The sequence below is a fragment of the Patagioenas fasciata genome, chromosome 10, assembly GCF_037038585.1.
Source record: "Patagioenas fasciata isolate bPatFas1 chromosome 10, bPatFas1.hap1, whole genome shotgun sequence".
Lineage (NCBI taxonomy): Eukaryota > Metazoa > Chordata > Aves > Columbiformes > Columbidae > Patagioenas > Patagioenas fasciata.
The window spans coordinates 1,702,757-1,729,251 of NC_092529.1; the positions used below are offsets into that span (position 1 = coordinate 1,702,757).

Consider the following 26,495-nt stretch of genomic DNA (forward strand, 5'->3'; position numbering starts at 1 on the left):
AGCGGGGCGGGGGCGGCTGTGTTGTGGCCGGGGAGAAGGGGCGGGTCGCTCCGCTGAGGCTGCGGAGCTGCAGCGGCGCACGGTCCGCCCGGCCGCCGCCATGCCCGGCATCGACAAGCTGCCCATCGAGGAGACGCTGGAGGACAGCCCGCAGGTGAGGGAGGCCGGATCGGGCCCAGGCGTGAGCGCCGGGCCCAGCGCTGATCTCCGCTTGTTTCCCCCCGCGGTCCCTTGGGGAGACGGAGCGTCCTCGCTGGCGGCCGGGGGGGCGGGGGACAGGACAGGACAGGACAGGACAGGGCAGGGCCCGGCGGGCGTGGCCGGTGCCTTCCTGTGCTCCTGGTTCCCGGGGTGGCGGCTGCGCTGTCCGCTCGGGCCGGGCCCCGGCGAGCGGCGCCCCGGTCCCGCTGCCATTGCCCGGTGTCCCGGGCCGAGGAGCCGGGGGTGCAGCCCCGGGCTCGGGAGGGTTCGCAGCGGTGACTCCCGTGTTCCCCGCCCCCACGTTTACGTTCGTGATTTATTTTGAAGACCTCGTGTTGGCAAAACCCGTCTCTGTTTCTCAAGACGATTTTTTTCTTATCTTTGTCTTTTACCAAAAGCGCTTGAAGGTTTAATAGATCCGTGTGGAAAGCGGTGGCTGGGTGAGGTTCTCTTGGTGATGCCGTGAGTGGGTGGGACACGCGTGGTGCTGAAGGGGCTTTAATTGCTCCGGTGTCTGCAGTCGCATTTCTGCAGCTTGACCGGTGTCAGTGACCCATGTACTGCGGTGACATTTCTTTCGTGCTGGTATTAAGCAGGAAATGCTTTATTCAGTTGCACTGGTTTCTCTGGCTGGCAGCAACAACAGCAACTGCTTTGTACTGCTCTTCCTAGATGGAAAAACAAAAAGTTTAGAATATATTTTCTTTTATTGCAGCCTTTTGAATTAAGGCCCTTGTTTTGGCTGCATTGGTTGTGTAGATGAGCAAGACTTTGTATATGGTAATAGCATATGCCTTGGTAGTTTTAGTTCCTCAACCATAGGTAGAGAAACTTTAGGTTCGTTAATAGGGGATTGGAAGCCCTAAAATGACAACCAGTTTAACAAACCTGCATCAGTTGGAGGGACAACTTAAAAAAACCAACAGAAGGCGGCCGTACAGCAGGTGTCTGCTCAGTGTTCAGAAATCAGAACCATTCGTATTTATAGGAAATGTCAAATGTGAGATAGACTTAGGATCCCTAAAAAGTGGGATGCAGGGTTGATTTTTTCCTAGCCCTTAAGACTGGAGCACATGCAAAAAGGTTACATATTGGAATAGAATTAAAAGTTCTAGAATCTTCCATTTATTACTTTGAAATCAGGGCAATGAAAACAGCAACAAATGCTGCTTTCAGAAAGAAGTAACCTCGCTTTCTTCAGGAGTTGCCATGACTTTCTGGTTGATGTGTTCATACTGTAATATTGAAAAGGTCATCAGCCCAGGTCGTTGTTCAGTGCTGAACTGTGGACTGGAGTTTGGCATTTGACATGTTTCAGGCACAAACTTTATGTATGTAAACATCCCATGAAACTTGTTCTGCATCTGAGGGAAGGAAAGGCTTTTCTAGACCTGCAAAACCTCTTGCTTTCCCCTGACCACTGTGTTTCTAGACGTAAAGCAAATGCCAAGTTTGCATGGTCTTTAGCTATGCAAAGCAGTGACTTGTAAATATTAATTAAGGCCATCTATTATACACATACTCAGAGTTGATGTATGTGTATTTAGACAGAGTTATTGCTCAGACTTATTTGCATTCCTGAAGCATTGCACAATGAAAAGCCAAGAGACTTGATAGTACAGGCTCTATCTCATGTCTTATGGTACCGTACAAGTGAAGACACAGAACGCTTAACAATTTGACTTCTACCTAGGTGGTTTCTTTGTGCCGCTCGTTGCTGGTAGTTTCTAGTTTACCTGCTCATATATATGGCACGAAAGCATCTTAAAGAACGTGCAAAATCATGCAAAGTTTTTCTAGAAATACGAGTACGCAATTCCTCTATTTTTTTTGCTAAGCAATGGTCTGAAATAACTTGCTGACAGTTTCAGGTTATTTTCTTTCCATCAGTATCACACAATGTCAGTTTGAAGTCTGGACATCAGTAACTGATATCTTTCATTAAATCATAAGAGTTATTTTATTCTGCAGTGTTTGTTTTTTAAGAGTAAGCATAATCCAGAAACCTCACATGATATTCCTTTAAAATTGCATGTTCAGGTTTATTACTGTTGAGGTTTAAAGGTCATGAGTATATAATTCAGTAGTTATGGCACTATGTAATTTTTTCTTTTGCATTCTTTCATGTCTGTCTCCTTTAATGGGAAACTCATAGCTATTTGGATGACACAACACATTGCCACACCTGGCAAACATCTGAGTTCTCCTCTACCTCTTTCCTCCTCCACCCCTCTTTTCCCCTTGTTTTATAAACTGGAACCACCATTAAAGTGATTAAATGTATTGATGATGCTGTTTGATTATATTTTCATATTTAAGTATTTTGTAGGCGTTGTATGCTATGATAATATTTGTGAGACAGCCAGAGATCCAATTCAAGTTAAATAAAGAATTTCATGTCAAGGGAATTGTCAAATAATATACTTCATGCAGGTTTAACATGTACTCCTTGATTCTCATTAAAAGCAGAAAATCAGAAAAGTAACTCAAAAATACCTCTGTGCTTCAAGGGGAGATGGACTAAAGTTTAAAAGGTTTATTTTGTGGGTCTTGCAGGCGATATTCCAGTTTCTACATCCAAGCATCCCAACCAATATTTTAGATTAGGAAAAGCAGATGTAGCCCATGCAGAGTCATAGGTACATTCCCTGCTCTCCCCCCTTTGGGGCTTTTGTCTGGGTGCAAGGATGATATTCAGTATCTCGTGGTGAGGAGTAACATTGCTTCCAAGTGCGGAAAGGATGCGGGAATACTGAGTCAGCAGCTCACTTAAGGGCAAATTCCAGCCGAGCAACCCGATTGCCTCCGCAGCCGGAGTCGGGGTGTCCTCTTGGGAACAGCACTCTGGCACGGTCTCTGCCCACATTCCTCTGGTGAAAATGAGAGGTACGGGCTGTGACCTGGGTGGAAAAACTGGTTGGAGAGTTGGGCTGAAAGGGTAGTGATCAGCATTTGGAATTCTAATGGGTGGACGGGGATAAAGAGGTTGATTTTGTGGTGGATCCTGTTAAGCATTAATAGGATGCGCAGTCATCAGGCGTGTGGGTGACACCAGCTGAGGAACAGACTGACTGACAAGCTGGGGCAAGGACAAAAGGACACAGATCTTGTCACTCCCTTTCACCGTGGAGTGGTGAGGGGGAGAAACATGTATCTTAACAAGATGTAGGCTGTACCGGTTTGTTTGGCCTTTAGTTCCTCAGCCTTTTGATGACAGAATGGTCATTGCTGAGGTGAATCCCAAGCACAGCCAGCGCTGTGCTCCTGCAGCACAGCCAGCATCCAGGGCCACAGCCTGGGGTCGATCTCACTGCAGCAGCAGTGCGGACACCTGGCATGGTGTTTGACACCTGTCATCTTTACCCTTGTCCTTAGGATGTACCAGAGTGGGTCCAGTAGTTGCCCGCAGTTCCCATCTCCCTTGGTCCTTCCTGTTCTGACGTGTTGGAGTTTTCCCGTGGAGAGCCGGGCAGTGGGGCTGCACCTGAGCTGGGCCGTTGTCAGATCCTCTGGTGCAGCAGGTGGCATTCCTGTAAACAGTGTTGGAGAGCTGATAAACATTTCAGTAATGAAACCTCAAACAATGCTATTGAACTTGGAAATCCTCAGTACTGCTCTTTGAAGTTGACATGTTAGTGTTTGGCTCTTTCATTTCTACAGACCCGGTCTTTGCTGGGAGTGTTCGAAGAAGATGCTGCTGCAATTTCCAATTACATCAATCAGTTATTTCAAGCCATGCACAGAATATATGATGCGCAGGTAGTGTTAATGGAATTATTGAATCCATTATAAAGCTCTTGAACCACTTTTTTGATGTCTCTTCCTTTTTTTGAAGGTATTATAAGCAATATTTTTTTTTACGGTTCCACATTCTTTAAATGTGGAAGTGAAACAAAATAAGAACTAAATAATTGTTTTGCTCTATGTTAGGGAGTGGTAAACACTAAATTCTCATTATTTCTTCTGCAACAGAATTTCTTATGACAAGTAAAAAGATTTTATGGCTTTCTAGTAGTTCTGTTGTATTTCCCAAGTGTTTCTGAAATGTTTCCCACCTTAGTGTGTCTCATAGCATGTACCAAGTGGGAGATTATTTTTTACTTGCAATACATTTGTTTCACTCATCACCAGAAATACAGAGATCGGTGCACAGAGTACAGGCTGCGAACTTGGTATCTGTGAACACCGGTTACCTGTAACTCTCAATAATATTAGGGAAATGGATGCTTATCTTTCTGAAAATCTGTACTCAGATTTTAAGTTCCATGTCTGTAAGAGTTTCCTCTTCAAATAATGTGATTTTTTTTTTAAATTAATTTAAATAAAAATGTAACAAGCTTGGGGGTTTTGTTTGTTTGTTTTTTAATCAGAATGAATTAAGTGCAGCGACTCATCTGACTTCAAAGCTGCTGAAGGAATATGAGAAACAGGTACTGCGTAAATCACTGTTGGTTTTGAGTGGTCAGCGCTAAGTGTTCTTGTCCTTTATCAGAGCACAGTGTAGAATGGATGTAGGTTTGGCCCAGATGAAATGAACTGCTGTACTTGGTGGCTCAAATCTTTGCCAGAAGAATCTACTGTCTTCGTATTAGTTCTTCCAAGTAAAACCAAATGAATATTAGTAAGTTTGGGGGCTGCTTAAGGTGGTGGTGGTCTTCAGTTTTTGTTTTATAAACCTGTTTACTGTTACGCGCTTTAGTTTTACCAGTCACAAAGAGAAGAGATTGCATAGCAGTCTCCATTTAACAACCATAGTTTGCTCTTATTGGGAGAATAATTCCATCTCCGACGGCCCAGATTGTGGAATCCGCACCTTTCCCCACTGGGAGCCCGTTCTAAGAGGGTTTCCTATCTGCAGCTCTGCTGCTGGAACCTCTTTGCTGAAATGTATGTTAAAAATGAAAAGTGACTTCTTTTAAAGAGGCTGGTGCTCCCTGTCCTCATTCCCCGCCCGATGAGGTGAACTGCAAAAAGTTCTGTTTATGAAAAAGCTGCATGTCAAGTCTGCGTCTTGCTTGATTTTAAAAAATAAAATCAATAAATTAATTTAAAAACCCATTAAATTAATTAATTACTATATTTAAATAACATATATATTTTGGTGATAATTATTTGTTACTTCTGCCCCTCCCAAATATTCCGTCTTCACAGGACAATAAAGAAGTGCTTCAGTATATCTTAACTGTATGATACTTTAAAATAATGGAATGCCTAATACATTCATAGAAATGATTCGTATGGTTCTGTGAGCGGCAGAGAACACTGCGAAATTGTCTCCTTTTCTTTTCTTTTAGCGTTTTCCACTAGGGGGAGATGATGAAGTTATGACTTCTACTCTACAGCAGTTTGCAAAAGTGATAGATGAGGCAAGTACTTGTGTTTGTCTCACTTGCTTGCTAATGTTGTCGTGTATAGAGTATAACTTGCTGAATTATTCCAGCCTTTTTAAAGATAGGAGGTACATAAATGGCTTTCATGTGTCAATAAGGTAACACTTAATCGTATATTGCAGGATATATTCAAAGTTATTTAACCTGAAGATAAAGAATCAATTCAGCAAAATGAGGATACGTTATCAAGAGAGAACATAATGTAACTTACTGTAGATACAGCCAAACCCATTCCAGAGTGGCAGGTAAAAAGGTGTTTTGATTGCCTGGTTTTAGATACGTGACTGAGAAGGAACCTCTTGCTGTCTGTACTGGAGACAGAGAGTGACCCTTTGGAAAGACAGCTTAGCACCCTTAAGATCCAAATCAGGATTTTTCCGGGATCCCTCCCTCACTTTGAACATTACTTAAACAGCATTTTGGAGGAAGAACAGGTTTGTTCTGCCTCTGAAACTGTGGAAGACGGGCTGTGATGTAGCTGGAAGGAAAGGGGAGAAATAAACTGACTAGTCATCAGAATATAGGAGGCCATGCGTAGGGATGAATACTAAACTCTAAAGATCTATAAAAAGCTAGTGATGAGATCAGGAGCCTGGAAAACAATAGAGGTAAAAAAATGAATGCATACAAAATTACTTCTGAGTTGTACGTCTCATCTTTGAGTGACATTGATGCCAACCTGTCTTTGATTTAGTCTCAGCAATTGTTTCCTAAAATTTCCTTCTTCTGCTTCTTTCACAGCTCAGCTCTTGCCATGCGGTTCTTTCAACTCAGCTTGCGGATGCAATGATGTTCCCTATTACCCAGTTTAAAGAAAGGGATCTCAAAGGTAGTACTCAAACAAATACTGCTTTGATCAATAGCAGCAATGACAAAAACGTAGCATTTACTCTCCATAGCTCTTGTTTCACTAAATAGAATACGCCACTTATTTTTCAGCTCTCAAAGTATGCATCTCCCAATTTAAAAAATGTAAGTTATTTCTTTTCATGAGAGTATTACAGTTGAAGAACTTAACCACTGTTACTGTTTCAACAAAGATACTATTTGTATTATGGAAGCACTTATCGTCTATTCAAGATGAAAATTTTGCAGTTACTGTAAACATTAAGAATGATGTTCAGTTAATTTGCATGTTCCAGAAATAGTTGTATAGATTTAATATTATGACATAAATATAATGGCTGGACTGAACTCAAAAGGCAAAGTACCCAAGTTGTACTTACTGTATTATTAAGATCTGCTAAGGTGGTTCTTGAACCCTGCTGTAGGCCTGGTGGCCTCTTCTGTGCAGGAATAAGATGCTTCCAACTTCTTATTTTGGCAACAGTTCTATCTTTTTCTGCCTGGTCTAAAATAATAGTGAGTCTGATTATGAGAGATTTTACTTGAGATGCTAAAGTGTGGCAAATGGGCTTCAAATACAAACAATAAGAATGAAAACCAAAATAACTGAAATCCCTAATGTGAACATCCCAAAGCGGGTAAACCTAATGCATGAAAGTCTAAGTTGAAATAAAAGTGCCAAGAGTTGCATAAGTATTCTAGCTCTTTATGAATCTCAGAATATACTTGTTTGGCAATAGTTTGTTGTGAGGTTCTGGATTAAATGGGTTCTGCTTTTTGGCAAGGGAACGTGAGTGTCTCAAGGCTGATGTTACTTCTTAGAACCTGGAAAAATCCCCCGTCAATATTTACTGTAGAAACATCCCCGAGGCAATAATCGGAATGAGATGTTCCCACTGGCAGTTTTTAACCACCAGCTGCTGTGGTATTTAATGACACCGAACCTCTTTACAGGCTTCGTAGGCACTTTCCGTAAAGCTTTTCCATGCCTTTTTGTCTTTGTTTTACCATAAAGTGGAATACAGCTCTCTGTCACTTTATGCCTCAATATGAAACCAAACCACAGCTGGGATCAGAACAAGTGCTGAGTATAGGAATTAATAACCATATAGACCGTGACTGATTTGGGGTAGGAGGAATCGCAGTGTGTTGGGGCTTTCCTTTCACCCAGCCACACTGCCCCATGTCCTGTGCTTCTGCCTCCCCAGCTCAGACCAGAGCTGTAGGTGATGCATTTGTATTGACGATGTCTTTGGAAGTAATTTGAGAAGTTCCTCTGTAGGTTATTACAGTGAGATGTCATTTTTGGTAAGCCAGGCAGCCCCCAGCTGATCCGCAGGCGCTAAGGCAGAGCCGGCGTTCCAAGCCACGTAGCGCCCGTGCTGCTAACTCCAACCACAGCTGCTCAGTACTGAAACGCTGCATGAGAAACCTTCATATACCGATGTTATGTTAATAACAACTCATTTAAATTGTGATATGTTGTTTTGTAGAGATATTAACTCTAAAAGAAGTTTTCCAAATTGCAAGCAATGGTAAGTGTAAAATACTTAATGTTATAGATATTATAAGACAACAGTGTTGTTGTAGATCATTTAGTCTGAAAACTAGTGAAGATAGCAAGGCTTAAAGTGAGTAATTAGGCTGGAATTGTGTCAGTGATGCTTAGGCACCCAGCTTTCCTTGGTTCACCTGTAAATCCTTGCTTTGTGTACCAAAGTGGTAAAGCAAATTGACAGTATTAATCTTTTTTACAATACTTAAAATGTATTTATAATTCTTAAGTAATATATTGTTATGCTACCAAAATTACTAAAACTAGTAAGGTGCTAGCTCACTTTTAAAGGCAGGACTGGAGTAATAAACGAATTTTCCCTCCCTAAAAGTAGTTTGATAGTTCTGTTCTCTATTGTGAGAAGTGACATTCTTTAGCCAGCTCTAGTGTATTCTCATAGAGAAAATGTTCTTTGAGTAAAGGTTCTTCTCTCTTAATTAAAATTGCTTAATTGCTTTAGAAGCAAAAAATCTTAGATACAGGTTTTCATAATGGAAAGTTGTCTCTGCTTACAGAATGTTTTTGTCTTCGAAGAACATTAGATGTTTAGGGAAATTTGTGACAATTTGGCCATATTTGTATCTGGTTAGAATTTTCCTTCCACCCAAGTATAATATTTGTGGCAGTAAAGTCATTATAAACAGGCAAGAACAATTCTTGAAAGGTTTTAATGTGACAGAACTTTGCATTCGCTGGCTGTGCAACACACAGTGATAGAAGAGGTTTTCTGCTCTGCTTCATACGTCATTAGTTTATCAAAATGATAATAAATTCTCTCTTGCTTAGACCATGATGCTGCCATTACCAGATACGGTCGACTGTCAAAAAGAAGGGAAAATGAAAAGGTTTGTAAACCAAAATACTTAGTATAAAGATTTTTAGAGGAGAAAAGAACTAATTTGCTTCTAATATGTGTATCTATGATGGAAGGTAATGTATGGCAGATTGGACCTGGAGGTCGATAGTTTGTTTTAGCAGTCTAGACACTTTGCTTCCAAACAGAAAAGGTTTCCCCAATACATGTCTGCCTTGTAACACTGAAAATGCTCTTGTGATACCATATTTAATTTAGTTTTGTAAAGAAATAACCACACTTTCCAGCGAGAAAAGAATGCTGTATTTGTTTCTCATGTCTCTCTCGTGTATAAGTTAGAGAAGCAGAACTGGAGGGTAAATGTGCAATAGCTGCTGGCAGAGGGTGGGACCTTGCTGTGTTGGTTTTGGGTGCTGCTGTGAAACTGTCTGGAATACCAAGGGTCAAACCTTCCTCATCCCCCTCCCCTTGTCCGTCTCTTCAGATCAAGGCTGAAGTTATAGAAGATGTATACACTTCAAGGAAAAAACAGCATCAGACTATGATGCATTATTTCTGTGCATTAAATACTCTTCAGTACAAAAAGAAGATTGCTCTGCTGGAGCCCCTGCTGGGATACATGCAGGCTCAGGTAATGCCGCAGTCTGGAGCTGCAGGGGTGAAAGCACAAGCACTTCATGAAGGTTGATGTACAAAAAGCCGTTTTTCTGTTTGAGTGAATTCACGATTGGTTTATTTGAGAATGGATGCAGTAGAAAATACAACTATGGAAAAGTTATTTGGAGGGTCTTAATTTATATTTTCAGAAATATGCCGTAAGTGTGGGGTTTTTAAGAAGGCAAAAGCCAGACTTTCCAGTGTCCGGCACTGCCTGAGTAGAAATTAACCTCTACGTGCTGCCAGAAAGCTTTCCAAGCCGAGAACTCTTGCTCTTGAAGCCGAGCTGTGGCTGTTTTCTGTAAGCACGTCCCCAGAGCAGCCTGGTGCTCAGCGCGGGGTTTGCTGAGCGTGGGACGGCCGGGCCCGCGGTTCCTGCTCCGGGTCCCCTGGGGCTGAGCCCAGCGCAGACCTGACGGGTTTTCTGGACCAATGGGAGTGCAGTGAGCAGACTGGGGGGCTTGAAAAACCACAGCGAGACCGTGGCATCGCTACGAGATCCAACCTTGTTTCACTTCCAGGGCAGTTTCTGTACATTTCTCTATTTCTCAGGTGACTCTGCGCGTCCTCCTGGCAGTGAAACCGCGCTGCGCTGTCAGTGCCAGACGTCGCTTGCAGACAAACATGCGCTTTATTGAGGGGCTTTAGTGCGAATGAGGCTTGAAAACAGATCTCTGAGAAACTTTAACCTCCTATGGTATCATCTGTTAATTGTTAATGTACTTTTATTAATTACTAAATTCTCCCTTTTCCTCCTCTTGTTCTTTTATAGATAAGTTTTTTTAAAATGGGTTCGGAAAATCTTACTGAGCAATTGGAAGAATTTTTGACCAATATTGGCACAAGTGTACAGAAGTAAGTTGGTTTTGTTGAATTTTGAACTGTTATAAAGCCAAGTAGTTTTTCTACTTATTAATACGTTATCTTTGCTAATAACACATTCTTTCCCTCAGCGTTCGCAGGGAAATGGAGTGCGAAGTAGAAAACATGCAACAAACTATAGAGGACTTGGAAGTAGCCAGTGACCCGCTCTATCTGCCTGACCCTGATACTACAAAATTTCCTGTTCATAGGAATCTCACTCGGAAAGCTGGCTATCTCAATGCAAGGAAGTAAGAATAACTTGGTATTTACAAACTCCAGCATATTTAATTTTGGGAAAGGGAAGCTCCAAAAGTATGCAGTGGTTTTTTTGGAGTAGCTACGCTAGTTTTCCATGTGGAGTCAGTCAGTCACACAGGAGTTACTCTCTTTCTTTCTTCAGACTCCTTCACTCAGTTACTATTGATTTAATTGTTACACTGACATAGTGTGATTCAGGTGCAAAACATAGTTATCCTGATTTTCATCTAATTTTGCCTGAAGTTTCACATCAAAATGAAAAATTGAAGTTCAGGAGAGTGTAATTTCACTGTAATTGGAAAACAACAGGATTGCAGCTATCGGAATTATTAGGTGTCCGTTAAAGCTTTGGGATCCAAGTTGCAAATACAAAGCTTGAGATATACAAGGCAAAACGTTCTCTGTTGAGGAAATACCCTTGGAACAGCCCTCTCCGCTTCCCGAGGCGGCTTCAGCCACTGCAGGGAGCTCTTCCTGCAGTTAGTAAAGTCTAGCAGCTCATTTTTATGGTTATTAAAGATAACTTGTAACACGCATTTTTTTCCCCTGTAATTTATATAATAAGCTCCAAGGAATTTTTTTAAAAAATGTAACTTTTGCAGCAACAGTTGGAGTAACATACTCACCCAATGAGGCGTGAATTTCTGTAGCAGAGTGCAATCACAGCAATTAATACTACAAGAGTATCTGAACAAAAAGGGAGGCTAAACTGCGTTAGTGATTTGTAGTTTCACGTCGTTCCTTTTCTGCAAATCCAGGAGAAAAAAGAAAAACCCCAACAAAACCCCACCATGTTCTAAGCAAAAGTTTTGAAATCCTGTTAAATGGTACAAAAGACTTGAAAAGCTGAGTTGTCTCATATGACTGAGCTAATGCTTAACACAGAGTTCTTCAAAACTTAATAATGTAAGTGTGGAGTTTAGAGGTCTTATCAGTTATGTTGATAATGCGCAGAATTAGAATATGTGTATTGTGTAAAGCAGTACTGTAAAAACTTCTCATCAAAACTGAAGTGCTTGTGCTTCTTTATTCTAAATTAAGTTTCACATGATCTAGAAAGCAACTTCAGCTGTAAAGCGAACCTGAAACGTTGAATGAACAAAAAGGTTTTCCATGGGGCCCAGGTGCTTTGTTCCAACTGATTTTCCTGTTTTTCTAAGTTATACAGCCCAGATGGACTCCTACGCTACTCATTACCAACTTGTTTTTACCTTTTAGTAAGACAGGGCTGGTGTCGTCCAGCTGGGACAGACAGTTTTACTTCACCCAAGGTGGGAACTTGATGAGCCAGGCGAGAGGGGATGTGGCCGGGGGCCTGGTCATGGACATCGACAACTGCTCGGTCATGGCTGTGGACTGTGAAGACAGACGGTACTGTTTTCAGATCACGTCTTTTGATGGTAAAAAGTAAGTGTTCTTAGGTTACTGTTACCTGTAAGTAATAGAGGCCTCACTAATTAAGAAAAGAACGATGGTCTGTCTTTGCCAGGTGACAGCTGGATGGATTTGGAGGGTATCTAGAAGCAAAACCTGGGATGCCTTTTGAACTTTGTGATGTCTGGGGTTTTTAGTGTGTCAGCTCTATAATGCAGCTGAGTGGTATTTCGGAATAAAATCACCATAACCGGTCTACAATAGTGAATTGTTGCATTTTGTAAGCGCTTAAGTATTACATGAGCACAAGTAGAATTCTGTTCATTGAAGTGAAAACATTTTTTAAAGTTAGATGTTGATTGCACTCAGCACGTACACAGAATCTTAAGCCCATCTCAGGTTGTTGTGCAATGTACCAACATGAAAATGGAGCTTACTGGGTGAATGTACTTGTGAAGCATTTAAAATTGTCTTTCCCATTCTCTTCTTTCAGGTCTTCAATCTTACAGGCAGAGAGTAAAAAAGACTATGAAGAGGTAAGTTAATGGGAGCTTTGCACGGGGTCCAGTGATGTTCCTGTCCCCTCTGCTCAGTCTGGTGATGCAGGTTTCCCTGCCCGCACACTGGGCGGATGCCAGCTCAGAAATGTCAGTATTCAAGTGTTAGGTCAGAAGCTTACACGTGGTAGCAAATATTGGCAGGGAAAGGAAATGCAAAAACCCACCAGAAGCAGCGCCCAGTCAGCCAGCAGGGATATATTTTCACTTCTGTTTTTTAGCTTTCTCTAGAGGTGAAAATAAAAGGTTTCTTTAGACTTAATGGTGTAGAGTGTACCATTCCAACAAACAAGATTTTAGTTACTACACTGGAGTACAGAGAATCCCTTTTAATACCTAAAAGTTGTGATTGAAGCTTGCTTTAGTTTTGCCTCATTTTTCCAAGTGAAGTCTGGGCATTGTGTGCAGTGTACAGGCAGCAGTGAATTCAGCGACGAGGTGGGTGTGCAGAGTCGTGGTTTGGCTCCCTGAAGTTACAAAGGAGGTGGGAAAGGCGCTGAAACCAGCCCAGTCGGGTATTTAATCAAGTTGATAAACTACGAAAAATTATGTTTTTTCTTTTTTTTCCCTGTGTTTTTCAGTGGATATGCACCATCAACAACATATCTAAACAGATCTATCTCAGTGAAAACCCTGAGGTAACTTTACTGAAATTTATAGTATCAGTAATATGTTAAAATGTAGCCATGCACAAAGTTTAATGTAAGAGATCAATGGGACTAATTGCACAGCATAGAATTAACCTGAGTGCTTCCTACATGTTTAATGATAAGCTTTTCATGATGAGAAAACATACGATCCATTGTCTCCTTCCTGTAAATGCTTATATAGAAAGCATTAAAAATATGTGACTTTTATATTTGGTATAACTTTTTAACATCTTCACAGTCCCATGTTTGTATTTTGTATGTGATGCTTTGCTACAAATGAATATGACAAATATTCTCACATGGGATTGAGTTTGTAAGTTCTGTCAATTAGGTGTCAATAGAACTAAAATCTTAACGTTCATTTTGAGGAAGGTGTTTTCAGCCCTTTTCTGCCATCTCTCTGCTGCAGGAAATTGCTGCCCGTGTGAACCAGTCGGCCCTGGAGGCTGTGACTCCGTCGCCCTCGTTCCAGCAGCGGCACGAGAGCCTGCGGCCTGCGGCGTGAGTCCCTCACCTGTGCAGAGCGGCCAGGCACAGGCCAGGAGAAACAAACAAAAACCCCAAAACTTCCGAGATTCAGAAGAAAATATTTGATAGGCTAGAGGAAAACTTCCCGAACTCCCTTTTTGAGCGTTGTTTAGCATCCATTGTAATCCACATCTCCAGCTAAGAGAGTTTTGTTGGTTGCATCATACGTCTGGTTTGTGTTATGAATTCATACTGAGATTTTTTCTTAACGTGCCCAGCTCCTGGAAGCAACATCAGGTTGTTTGAACATCAATATATAATCATGATATGGAGTAGAATACAAGCTGTTGAACATCAATATGTAATCACGACATAAAATAGAATACAAGCTGATGCAAGTATTAATGCAAGCAGTAATGTTAACTTACTTAAATTTGACGAGGAAGGTAGAATCCATATTTGTTTACTATACCCTGATCTCCAGGTTTTGAGTTCTGTTTTACATCCAAGTTTTGGAATATCGTATTGGTCTCCCATATGGTTTAATTTATTATCAACCAGCTTGTAACTGGAGATGTTAATGCTGATGTTTTGTTCTGTTTCAGCCAATCCCGTCCGGCCGCGGTTCGCACCAGCAGCACAGGCTCGCTGGGATCTGAATCGGCGGCTCTGTCGGCACTTTCCTTGGATTCTCTTGTTGCTCCTGACACTCCCATACAATTTGACATCATATCTCCAGTTAGTGAAGATCTGCCTGGTCAAGCAAAATCTTCAGGGCAGTCGGGCAGGTAGGAAATGAAGAGAGAAGGCAAAACATTCCTAAAGTTAATGTTACTGATTTAAAAACAAACAAACAAGTGAGAAAACCATGGTTAGGCCACAGCTCCGAAACACGCGTTGCCTTTGCCATCACTCGTGGCACAAGATCTGCAGTGGCCAGTGAAGCAAAACCATTTCTTAAATTGCTAAATAGAGTTGTAAAAAAAAAAGGCTTAATTAAATGTGCTAGATTCAAGGTGTAGTTTTCTATTGAAGAGTAGCTTTTCTCACTTTTAGCACCTAATGCTTTTATTTATTGATTCCTTTTAATCTTTTGGTTTCACAAAGTATTCTCCTTTCCTATTGCTTGCTCACCCAGCAGCTTGGGTTATTTCCTCTTGGAAACTCAAGAGAAATTTGGTAGCGCTGCCTGCAGGTGCTGATGCCATTCGATGCCACTCCTCTTAGCGCGCCAGGTGAGTGAAAATGGTCTAGGCTTCTAGAGTAACCCGGACACGCAGCTTACAATGGCTCAGAGCTCTTCCCAAAACGGGAAGACATTTTCTCCTCCTTGTTTTTTTTGCAAACTTCCCATTCAAAAATAATAATAAAACTTAAAATAGATGTGAACTGTATTCCAGGAAGCGGAGAGGTTAACACTGCAGCTAAATTCCTGTCATCAGTTATAATTCCATTCTAGAAAATCATATTTTTCATAGCAGAAATGATGCAGAGTTGTGCTTGGTATTTCTAATTAACCATCACTTTAATGCAGAACTGCAGACAGGCGACATGCTACTTTAGAAGTATTAATTATTGAAAAAACCACTTCCCTTAGTTTCTGATACTGATGACATTTAGGTTTTCTGTTTGCTGTTTGAAACATGCTGTGAGATTGTGCAGTGACTTTTGCAGTCTGATCTTAGCTGACAAGTCTGAGCAACACAAGATGCTAATGGAAAGAACCTTCGGGTATTGACACATTATGCGTTTAATGGGACGATTCTTGATTGAGTCCTTGTTCTTTAACCCTTGTAGCAACACAATCGTAAGCTCAGAGGTCAGTCTAGAACAATTCTGTTGATCTGGACTGGATGTCTCGTAGTTCAAAGCTTTCACGGATAAAATAAAGCTGGCAGCCAGTGGGCCGTGCTCAACAAGAGATGGACAGGTTCTATTTGCTCAGTTCTGCAACTTGCTCCTAGAACACTGAACTAGTGAGAGGTGACACTTTCATTACACCCCTATAAAACCTGATTTGAGGTTTATTGAACCCTTGACAACAGGTTTTCAGCCACCAGTTAGCCAAAGAGAAGTTTGAAATAAAACTTCCCCGTTCCCCATGCTCCTTCCAGCATTGCTTTCCTGCTTTTGAAACATGTAGACTTGGAAGCCTAGAGTATTTTCACGTTTCACTGTAACTGATGGCAGTTCTGTCTTTGAGAGCCAGAAGTAGCCACATTTCTCTTGAGGCTCTAGGAGTGAAACCCCAGAGGTGTTCTCAGAAAGCTGCGTTTCCAACAAAGCCCGCGACTCCTCAGCGCTGCTGTGGGACCGGACACGGGCAGCTGGGGCTGCAGCTCCTCGAGCTGGGCAGAGACCTTTCAACCCCTCAGACCGCACCTTTTCAAATAGTTAACAAGGTTTTGACTTGGCCTTAATTCAGATATAAAAAGTGCCATGTGATGCAAACTCTCTGTGGCAGCAATAGGACAATAATATCTGGTATTTTCCCACAAATTGAGCTCTCAAAAATATAGTGGTTTATGTCTAACTCTTGATAAAATTGCTTGTCCTTGCAATTTATCAGACGTGATTCCTCTGGATTACAAGCCTATGAAATCACTACATGTTTTTTTGATGCAGCATGAGACTATTACGTGATTTATTATTGGTTCTCGTAATCTCATTCCTGGTTTAATGTTTTCATTTTTTAATAGACGCACAAATCCTTTTGGTGAATCTGGAGGCTCAAAATCCGAGACAGAAGGTAAAGATTTTATTTCAATGCAACATTAAGACTAGAATTAGATGAGCTTCTCCTAATTTAAGACCCGTTTTAGAATGCGTAGCCACATTAGCAGTGTATTAGACAAGCGACTGTGTGAGAGCCTGTTTTAAAAACAATGAATTGCATCTTTTTTATTCATGAAACCAACAGAAAAGATGGGTGACTTGCTGTTCAGTAATTTACCTCTAATTCCCAAATCCAAGCAGCCTCTCGCCAAGCTATGAGAAGTGCGGAGCTTTCCTGCCTGCACTCCAGCTTTGGTTTTGGATGGGGAACCCAAACTGGGGTTCACTGTTTTCAATCCTTTTCTTTGCCTTAGATTCAATTCTTCATCAGTTGTTCATTGTAAGATTTCTTGGCTCCATGGAGGTGAAGTCCGACGAAAGTCCCGACGTGGTTTATGAAACGATGCGGCAGATCCTGGCAGCTCGCGCCATCCATAACATTTTCAGGATGACAGAATCACATTTGTTAGTCACTTGTGACTGTTTGAAGTAAGTTTGCTTCCTGACTTCTACTGACGATTATTTACAGAACAATCTTCTTTCACTTTGGTAAAATTTACTTTCTGGTTTGTTTTTAAAATCAAATTTTTAGGTTAATTGATCCACAGACACAAGTTACAAGACTACGAGTAAGTAACTTTACATTTTAAGAAAAATACTCAGCAATGTAATTCTTCTGCTTTCAAAATAACGTTAGTAGATGTTGGCAAAAATCACTGGCAGCATCAGATTTCCCAACAAACTTCTACTGAAATGAGGAGAGTAAAAACAAAAATAAACCTCATCTGCCAGTGTTCTTCTGGCTAAGGAGAGTGATTTCAGTAGGTCAACAGGCTTTTGAAAGTTGGTCACCCTCCCCGATAAGGCAAAATCTTAGGAAAACAGAATATTGTTGTGTGTTTATGATAGTGAAGTAATTAATGTGCAGTATATTTGGCACCAGCTTTACTATCTGCATGTTTGATTGGTTTTGGCAGTTTCCTTTGCCCAATGTAGTGTTGTGTGCTGCGCACCAGGAGAACAAGCGCCTCTTTGGATTTGTGCTGAGAACGTCGGGAGGGAGAGCTGAGAGCCGCCAGACTTCCATCTGCTACATATTTGAGTCAAACAACGAGGGGGAAAAGGTATCGGTGAGGGCTGTGTCGCTTTTGAGCCTGATGTGGATTCCAAGTCATTAAACCCATTCACGCTCTCCAGGGGATTTCTAGGGGGAGAGGATTTTGTCTGTGTACTGAAATACAGTTAAACTTGACAGTCTGAGTACCTCAAGTGCTTTAAGATGCCATCATGTCTAATTTGGGAATCTGGCTGAATTTTAAAGCATTTTTCTGAGAGTCTTTTTGATTATTTCCATCTGTTTTGTGTTTAGATTTGTGACTCTGTCGGACTGGCAAAACAGATAGCTCTTCACGCAGAGCTGGTAAGAGCCTCCTTGGGCCACGGGATGCTTGGGAACGGAAGGGACAGACGAGATCTGCCACACGGCATAGAATAGATCTATCTGGCAAGATCCTGGTAGCTGCAGTAGTGCTGCTGTGGTGTGTTTTAAGGGATTTGTTGTTTAGAATTGAAACCCAAGATAAAAAGAATTTGTACTGTGGAACAATATTCAAGATGGGATTCAGTTTGCTACCTTTAACAAACGTACCAGCCCTTTACAAGAAGAATAATCAAAACAGGGGCATAACAGTTTTGAGCAGGCTCACATCAACGGGTGGTGTATCAAACATCTCGGGCTGTTGGTACTGACTTTATTTTTTGCCCTTTAGGATCGAAAAGCAACAGAAAAGCAAAAAGAAATGGATAGAGTCAAAGAGAAACAACAGAAAGAACTGAATAAACAAAAACAAATTGAAAAGGTACATTTCAGCATGATTTCCTAATGCTTTTTTCTACTTACTTTCTTTTGATACTCCAAGCTCCGCTGTCGTATTCTTTAGTACAAGTTCATAGACATTATGGAATTAAGTTAATTATTAGAAGTATTTCCTGTGTGGATTTTGTATATTTTTGTATAGTAGTTTTTACAAAGAGCTCTTCTGGGGAGATAAACCACACCACGTCTTTATGGCATTACTCAAGAGCAGGGCTTGAAGGAACACCCATCACAGGCCCACAATAAAGTCATTGTCTGCAGAGGGATCAGTGACCCAGGGGCAGGGGCTGCAGCCGGGTGCTTGTCCCGACCCGCTGGGCTCTGTGGGTTCACGTGGGAGCTGTTCTACTAACGCCAGCTACTGAGATGGGAGTGGTTTCGTTCCCTCGGTACAGAAGGCTGTCCGGTGATCGTATTAAAGGACAGTTTATGAATCACAGCAATGCGATTCTGCTTCAGTTGTAGATGGTTTCAAAGTTAATATTCTTGTTCTGATTTCTCCCATTCCCTGTGTCGCACCAGGACCTAGAGGAGCAGAGCCGGCTGATCGCCGCTTCCAGCAGGGCCAACCAGAGCAGCGGGGACGGGCAGTTCGTGGTCCTGAGCAGCAGCCAGTCGGAGGACAGTGACTTAGGGGAGGACGGCAAGAAGAAGAGAGAATCTGAAGCCTGAGGTTGCCTCCTTATTAACATGGACTGATGGCTGTACCTGGTGAAATGGCACAAGTTTTACAAGAAGTGAAATGTAGGTGGAGGGTCTGTTGTATTATATAAAAGACCTTATATGTAGACCCTATTATGCCTTGATTTTTCTTTCTCAAGTAAGTGATTTCCATTCTCATGTCCATCTAATTTCTGTATGCCAGCTGACACATGGTGATGCCACCATGTTTATGGAAAAATGATGTTTTCTCAAGGCTTCTCTGCAGTATGGAAAAAGCCGTGGGGTTTTTTCCACTGACCTCTCTGTGCAATTGCTCTTGAAGCAAAACTTCAGCCTCTCCTTGGCCTTCAGCAGCACACTGAAGTGTGTTCCCCGCACCGCAGCGCAGAGAACACCCTGCTGGAGATAAAGGCGGATGTCCAAACGAGACAGTGCTACACTTCACCTGATTGGTTGCACGTAACTCTTCTTAGATTTAGAAAGAAGAATCCTTATTAACATCAGTGAGATGTGCAATAGTTGTAGACGGAAATATCTTTTTTCATATTGCACTGTATGACACTGTCTTGTTATTCTTTTTTTAGTGAATGCCGAAAGATTTCTTTAACGGGAGAACAAATATTGCCAGATGTAGCTAAGAGCTGATGAGATGCCGTTGCACTTTGCTGCACGAGGAATGTATAGAGCATTCCGCATCAGATGATAGGAATAACGTATGTGTTCTTGTAGCACAAGTGCCATGTTCTTGTTTTTTTCCCCAGTCCATGTAGTAAAAAGCTGTAAGCCTTGGAGTTCACTTTTTATAAAACATGCTTAGGGTTGCAGGAACATCTTGAATTCCCTCATTTTGAAAAATCCTCTGAATATGAAAATGCCTTTAACTGAAAATGAGATGAGGCTCTTTTAAGTCTGTGGTAACGAGGTAACTCAGGAGCGAGCCCGTGCTCCTCCTCGTCCTCACGTCCAGCCCCTGGAGCATTTTTCAAAGCAGTGTCTGTTTACAGCCTGTAATCTGAACTCCATGTTCCATACCCTGTGTAATATTTATTGTGTATAGTACTAAATGTGCATTCACCTTTTGATCCAGAAGAGAAAACTTGTTTGAAGAGAAATATTTATTTTTGCACTAATTACTATAAATACTAAAATGCAGTGGAACAGAAGATATCTCTATAATAGTGGCATGAAAGTGACAGGAAATGTAGAAAGAGAAGAATATGCTTATACTTCAAGTTACATTGTAAGAGTTGTGAGTGTTTGGCAGGTCAGTGCAGGGCATTTCTGATGCTCAGGAATGGAAGGATTTCAGGACGTGTCCCGTCAGCTGGCGCTGGCCCAGCGCCGGCACAGCCAGTGGAGCCTCAGGCCCGCGTGCTGGAGCCCGGAGGTTTGTACAGAAGGGGCAGCAGCGCCCGGGCAGGACTGAGGCTGCGCCAGCTCCGCAGCTGCAGTCACTGGCACCGCAGCCTGCGGGGGACAGGGGGCTCCTGCCCCAAGGAGAAGCGCAGGGGAGGCCGAGCGGCAGAGCCTCCCGCTTCTCCTCCCGAGTCCCGAGCAGCCCTGTCCCAGGACGGTGTCCGTCCCCGAGCAGCCGGGCTCTGCGCAAACAGCTGCTCTTGCTGCTGGGCTCCGGCCAGCTTTGCCTGGCACGCGGACCACACCAGTCTGAGGCTTTTTTCTAGAAAACAGTGGCATTTTAATTTCATACATAGTCTTCTATTTTCATCTCTTATCCTTAAGAGGCTGTTTTTATTCTTGCCAACAAAAATATTCAGTGGGGCAGCAAATCCATCTTTTCTTTTTCGTGCCTCAGCCTGGGCTCACAGAGTTGCACGGCAGCCACTTGGTCTCTGCAGATCGTTCCAGTTCATGTTTTGTTTGTACTCAGCGATATTTCATTTTCTATCGAATACGATGACAGCGTAGCTCAAGGTTACTGTGTCTTCCTGCATCTTTCTCAAGTACATGATGAAGATGAAGTAATTTTGAACAGCACAGGAAGAATATGAAATCAGTGCTCTGGTTTCTAGTCTAGTCCCCCAGCTTGTCACAGCGGGATTGATTAATGTGGTAACCAGTTTATCTGCAACTGCTCTGTTTCCATATGGAAGACAGTTAATACCTCAGCCACCTCATCAAAAAGCATTTCTGACGCGTAGCCTGTTTTGCAGTATCATTATTGAAGAAATGTCAGAAAACTGAATTAGTCTACTCCTTTTTCTTGAAACCTACCATTACCGTTCTAGACAGAAATCTGCAAGGACGAAGAAGAAAGTGGGAGGAAGTTGCCGGGTGAATTTGCTGTCATGCGGCATTTTTCAAAGGTAACAAGGCACAATTAGAGTGATTCCATTTGTGTATCAGGCTTTCCATCTATGCCATTAAATGTAGTTTCCTAAACCAGATAGCATAGGAGTGAAGTGCATTTCTTTTGTGTTGGATGATTCTCATCTTAAACACTAAAAGAAAGAGGAAATGAATGAAGAGAATGGTCAAAAGAAAGCGGATTGACATGCATGGATGAAATGAGGGGTTTTTCAGTTTCTTTAGGAGAGTTTCGCTGGTGTAAAATAAGCAGAAAGATCTAAAAGCATCTGGGACAGTGACGAAAGCTGCGAGAGCAATTCTAACAGCAAGAGCTAATATTTTATATTCTTTCTTTTACCTTATTTTACAAAATTTCTTGCAAGTCTGTAGTCTCCAAGGCTTTACATTTTAACCAAGCAGTAGTTGGTGGTTTGTTTCTGCCACAGTGGTATCAGGTTGTCATGACAAGAATACGTTGGTGTGTCCTTGTGAATGCACTTGTATTCCTGATGAAGTTTCTGTTGCAAGCCAAGGGTTTTGTACAATCTTTCAGGTCATTTTTGTAATACAGTGGAGTGGTCAAATTCTTACGCTGACGTTCTGGATTGGTCCTGTACTAGTGACGTGTAAGTGATTTTTGCGGTGTTGAGACTGAGTCGCACACTTCCCCGCGCAGCCGGACAGAGCCCCTCCCTCGGCACGCTTGGGTCAATGCCGATTGTTCTTTCTCAATCTCTGAAAATGGATAGTAAATGTACTATGCCAGGGCTTCAGTCAGCGTTTTGTAGGTTAAATAAAAGCTTAACTCGAGTAACTTTCTGAGTGGGATTTGTACTGATGCAAAATCCATCTGCATTTTTCATAATACTGACTTCCAGGAAGTATCGTTATTGGTGACAGGATGCGTTCCCTTCCGTTAACCACAGTTCTAACACACAGTTGTATCCCTCTGCTGTCCAAGTGTATCTCAGCTCTCTTAATTTTAGTCATAGGAGCCAGATGACCTCAGAGGAAATTATTGTACTTGGGAATGCTGATAATTTATTTTTGCAACAATCAAAGACTGAACAAAGAAGCAAATCCCTCCCCTGGTAGCTGTGGAGTGCACGTGGTGTAGTCCCAGACAAGGTGCAGCTCTGCGGAGCTGGGGATGGCAACAGTCACACTTACTCACATGTACAGAGGCTCTACCAGCACAACCATTCACATGGGTACCGATACTTATCCTCATGGGCTTCGTTAGTTTATTATATGATGAACACCATGTAAAAAGCAGTGGGTCATAACTACATTATGGTTCAATTTGTATTTTGTAAGGTTTGTAGAATTTTCTGAGGAAAAGCAGACTTTTGAATTATGTAACTTCTGTGATAAAGATGCATGTATAACTAGAAAAAAAAAATCTATGCTTACTTGATAATGAAGGAATAAATACTGCTAATGCCACGTGTGTTGATGAACTTTTTTTCCTGTAAGATACGGACATGTGCAGTATTCTTATAAAGAAGAGGAGGGCTGGGGGGCTGTGGACGACTTCCCGAGGCAGCCGTGACTGCTGCCAGATAGTGCTGCGAGAGCTTGAGCTCCACCTACACACAGAGAAACTCCCAGATTTGCCAGCATGCTTTTGGACAGCACTGTAGCAGGAAAACCTACTGCTAGAGAGGAATCCAAATGGATAATGGATGAGACATATCAGTACCTGAGAATGAGACGCAGAACTAACACGTCTTTCGGAAGTGCTGCCTTGTTGAAGCATCGGTATTTCACACAGCTGCTGTGACAAGCAGAGGTTTCTGTAGCTGTTAATCCCATTTCCCTGCTTAGAATGTGGGATTGCTTAATGCAGTGGAAAAAAATCTACTTAGGTTGCTCTTGAGAACTTCAATGCAGAACTTCACAAATAAAAACTACTTGGCAAGAGAAAGGGAAGTACAAGAGAAAAAAAGAACTATGTCCCTTCCTGGTTTTAGTTGAGTCTCTGCACTTTAACTAAACCCGGAGTTAAACCCTGCAATGGGGGCAGCGTTATGTTACAACAGGCTGCCACTGAGAGAACACAGGGTTTGCAGCCCCTACCTTTCTCAGTTCCTTAAACTGTTCACGCTAAGCGTTTAAAATACTCGCCATAAACCTTTCAGAAAATTGACATTCCAGTAGATACGTAGAATGGGATCGCCAGTACTTACATTTTGGAGTTTTCCCCATTTTCTTCAGGGGGCCAGGGGGCAATGCTGGTATTCCTTAATATACATAGGAGATCAAATCCCAAAACTAAAAAGCAGCCGCATAAGACAGTTTCATCCATGTCAATGTTCCCTTCAATATACAGAACTAATAATTATGTGCAGTTGAGGTTGTAGGTGCCCGTGAAGTTCTCCTGCCCGTACAGATCGTACTCCTTGTACAGGATGTAGTCCTTCAGGCAGTTGGGCAGCGGGAGGAAGCTCATGAAGACAGGACAGCGCAGACGCAGCCGGCCCATGCAGTCCCGTATCTTCAGACGACAAAGATGCTTCAGAGAGCGAGGATTTGCTACAAATGAGGTGAGATTGGTATTACTAAGTTATTCATTGAAGTTTTGTTCAATACTCTCCTACGTGGAAAACTGGACCCATCTGGATCAGCCTTTTCACTTCAGCCCAGACATCTCAGCTATAATCACTGGCAGCTAAATCAACCGATTTAGTTCCTGCCATGTTGACTGAATGTAGGCTACTGCAAGTTTAAGCAGTAAAGCTTGGGGAATGTGCTTTAACCCCACATAACTGGTGCCAGTTTTCTGTCAACTCAAGCCACTAAAAGGAGAATTATGAGTCACTACTAAATCTGTGTACAAACAAAAAGCACATAGAATTAACCTAGACTAGAATTAAATCACTCAACGAAAAGCAGTAAATCCCGAGATTTGCTCCATCAACTTGAAGAAGGTGAAAAGCTTTTCTCTCCGTGGGGAGGATCGGGTTGTCTATTTGTAATTCAAGTTCCCAAGAGCTCTACACACATTGTGCAGTTACTGTCAGGCTTCTGAGGGACACTGAGATCCTACACAGACTGATTTGGGCTTGAGAGGTCTCCTACTGTCAAAACATAACTTTTGACTTAACAAGGGTGAAGAAAAAGCACCAGTCTGAGGTAAGGAAAATGAAAACTAAAATAGACAAAAAAGGTCCTAATCCCCAAACGGTTTGTAAACTCAAATGTAAACTCCAGATACTTACTTAAAATGGAACTGATGTCTGGCCAGAGTTCCTGTTCTTTGAGAACTGCTTCCAGCTTCCCGCAGATGTTGACGTGATCGACGTAATCTAACATCACTCGCACGACTTTCCCAGACAGATGCTTCAACCACGACAAGGTTATCACTTCACAGAACTGTTAGAAACAAAACATTTAATAGGATAATAGTCAATACTCCTGTAAATTCCTTCCAGCTCTGCAGGGCAAGAGCAGTGAAGTAACTTCAGCAGAACGCCAGGAAGAAGGAGCGTTTGGGCAGTTGGGACATTCAGGGGTTGTTGCCGTTCATGTTAAGCCTCACTAGTAGAACCTGAAATCCGAGATACAGTTATTTTGTACTAGACCCAAAAATGAACTTAAGCAGCAGGCTAGTTGGTAACTAAGTGCTTAAAAAGAAGTGTTACCTCTCCCTGAGTGGAATTCAGACTGTGTCCTGCTGACCGGGGGACCCACCAGCCCAGTACCTGCCACACCCCCTGGTCTTCAGGTCAAAGTTGGGTTTATTGGGTTCAAGTGAATGTCACAAACTACGGAACACGAGGAACCTTGTTATCTGGGTCCAGGTTTGTTATCACACCCGCAGCCAGGATGGGTGTTACGGTACAGGACAACCCAGCCTGCAAATCCCAACATCCGCAGCGGGGACAAGACTGCCCCAAGAGCCAATTCCGTACTGATCATTAGCATATCATTAGCTACGTTTTCACAATTAAAAAATATTGTTTCTGGTCATTTGCTGTCATGAACCAGACCAGGCCTTGTGGCAACATCTATTTCTTTTTAAAGCCTTGTCTATTCCTACTTTATGTGTAAACTGCCTTATAGTCTCAAAACTTCATTTTCTGACACTGCAATAAGCCCATTTTCATTTAGTTTTAGGAAGGATACTGGCAGTAAAACACCATATGAAGCCATTCAATATAGTTACCATTGTATCTTTGATGACAGTAGAAGTCCAGCCATCAGTCACGTACTGGGAATGTGACCTGTTTCCGCGCAGGCAGTCGAAGCAGCGTTGCACATCGTACCCATAGTTCATCAGCATCCTCAGCATGACTTCATCCTTCAGCGCGTACTGCAGAGCTGATGGGAAGTGTGTTGTATTCACCCGGCAGAAGTAATTGACGTTAGCGCCGTGTCGCAGCAGCAGATTCATTAACTCATAGTTGCCCATTCTCAAGGCTATTTGCAGGCAGTTGATGGGATCCTGGTTTGGCAGGGCTCCGGCGTCCAGCAACAACTGCGCCGAGCAGATGTCCCCGTTGGACACCGCGAAGTACAAGGCCGATTTGCGGTGGTCATCGTAGCCTTTGCGAACTCTTTGATCCAGCATAAAATTGGCATCAAACCCAGATTTGAGGAGAAACTCAAGGCACTGAGGATGTGCTCCTGCTGCTGCTGAGTGAACTGGACTTATCCCGCTTTCTTTAATGGCATCAAAATCAGTAACTGGAACCAAATTTTTTAGGGCTCTAAAGAATAAAAAAAAGAATCGTCTCAGAATCTTAAACATAGTGGTTCACCCAGAGCAGTCTCTGAATTCCTCTGTGTTGCTGGGCTCCAGAATCCATCATGACTCTCTACAATTGTCTTGGTCTCCCAAATCAGTACCATGGCATGCTACACCTCTGCATTGCTTTTAATTGCTAACGATTCACTTGTTAGCCAGCAATGGATACTGACTTTACACCTACTACACATAAAATATTGTTCTATTACAGTACTTTTCATGAACAACCCCACTCCTTGCTAGAGGAGTAATGATTCCTTCTCAATAAAAGCTTTTCCTGAATGTCAGGAACACAGTGTTGTTGCTTAACCTACAGGAATTAGGGAATTAATGGACTATACTATATTATAATATTAATACAAGTAATATGTAATATATACAATACATTTAAATTTAAATATAATTTAATTAATATATACAAATATGAACATAGGAATTAAGAATTCTCAGATTCTTAACCCCAATGCAACATTCCTAGAACTGAAGACTT

The 26,495-nt window shown here is 42.1% G+C and overlaps 2 protein-coding genes across 5 annotated transcripts in view; one reads left to right on the forward strand and one right to left on the reverse strand.

The window, feature by feature from the left end:
* Positions 1-22,701, forward strand: APPL1 (adaptor protein, phosphotyrosine interacting with PH domain and leucine zipper 1). 3 transcript variants are annotated; one of them, XM_065845354.2, is made up of 22 exons: positions 1-154; positions 3,862-3,960; positions 4,572-4,631; positions 5,496-5,567; positions 6,333-6,420; positions 7,931-7,972; positions 8,779-8,837; positions 9,291-9,437; positions 10,236-10,318; positions 10,417-10,575; positions 11,804-11,992; positions 12,453-12,495; positions 13,098-13,154; positions 13,576-13,667; positions 14,240-14,422; positions 16,334-16,383; positions 16,724-16,898; positions 17,002-17,038; positions 17,387-17,533; positions 17,779-17,829; positions 18,179-18,268; positions 18,808-22,701. In XM_065845354.2, the coding sequence occupies exons 1-22, from the start codon at positions 101-103 to the stop codon at positions 18,955-18,957; spliced, it is 2,127 nt and encodes a 708-aa protein (XP_065701426.1). In that variant the 5' UTR covers positions 1-100; the 3' UTR covers positions 18,958-22,701. The 3 variants fall into 3 exon arrangements, with proteins under 3 accessions (XP_065701426.1, XP_071669003.1, XP_071669004.1); XM_071812902.1 differs by lacking the exon at positions 17,779-17,829; XM_071812903.1 differs by lacking the exons at positions 3,862-3,960; positions 4,572-4,631.
* The window catches only part of ASB14 (ankyrin repeat and SOCS box containing 14), a 9,293-nt gene continuing 5,274 nt past the window's right edge, over positions 22,477-26,495 (reverse strand). For both annotated transcript variants that reach the window (XM_071812904.1, XM_065845355.2), the window contains 3 exons: positions 25,424-25,967; positions 24,477-24,630; positions 22,477-23,790 (listed from right to left, as the gene is read on the reverse strand). In XM_071812904.1, coding sequence (XP_071669005.1) covers positions 23,597-23,790; positions 24,477-24,630; positions 25,424-25,967 — 892 coding nt within the window. In that variant the 3' untranslated portion in view covers positions 22,477-23,596. The remainder of the gene's footprint in view (positions 23,791-24,476; positions 24,631-25,423; positions 25,968-26,495) is intronic.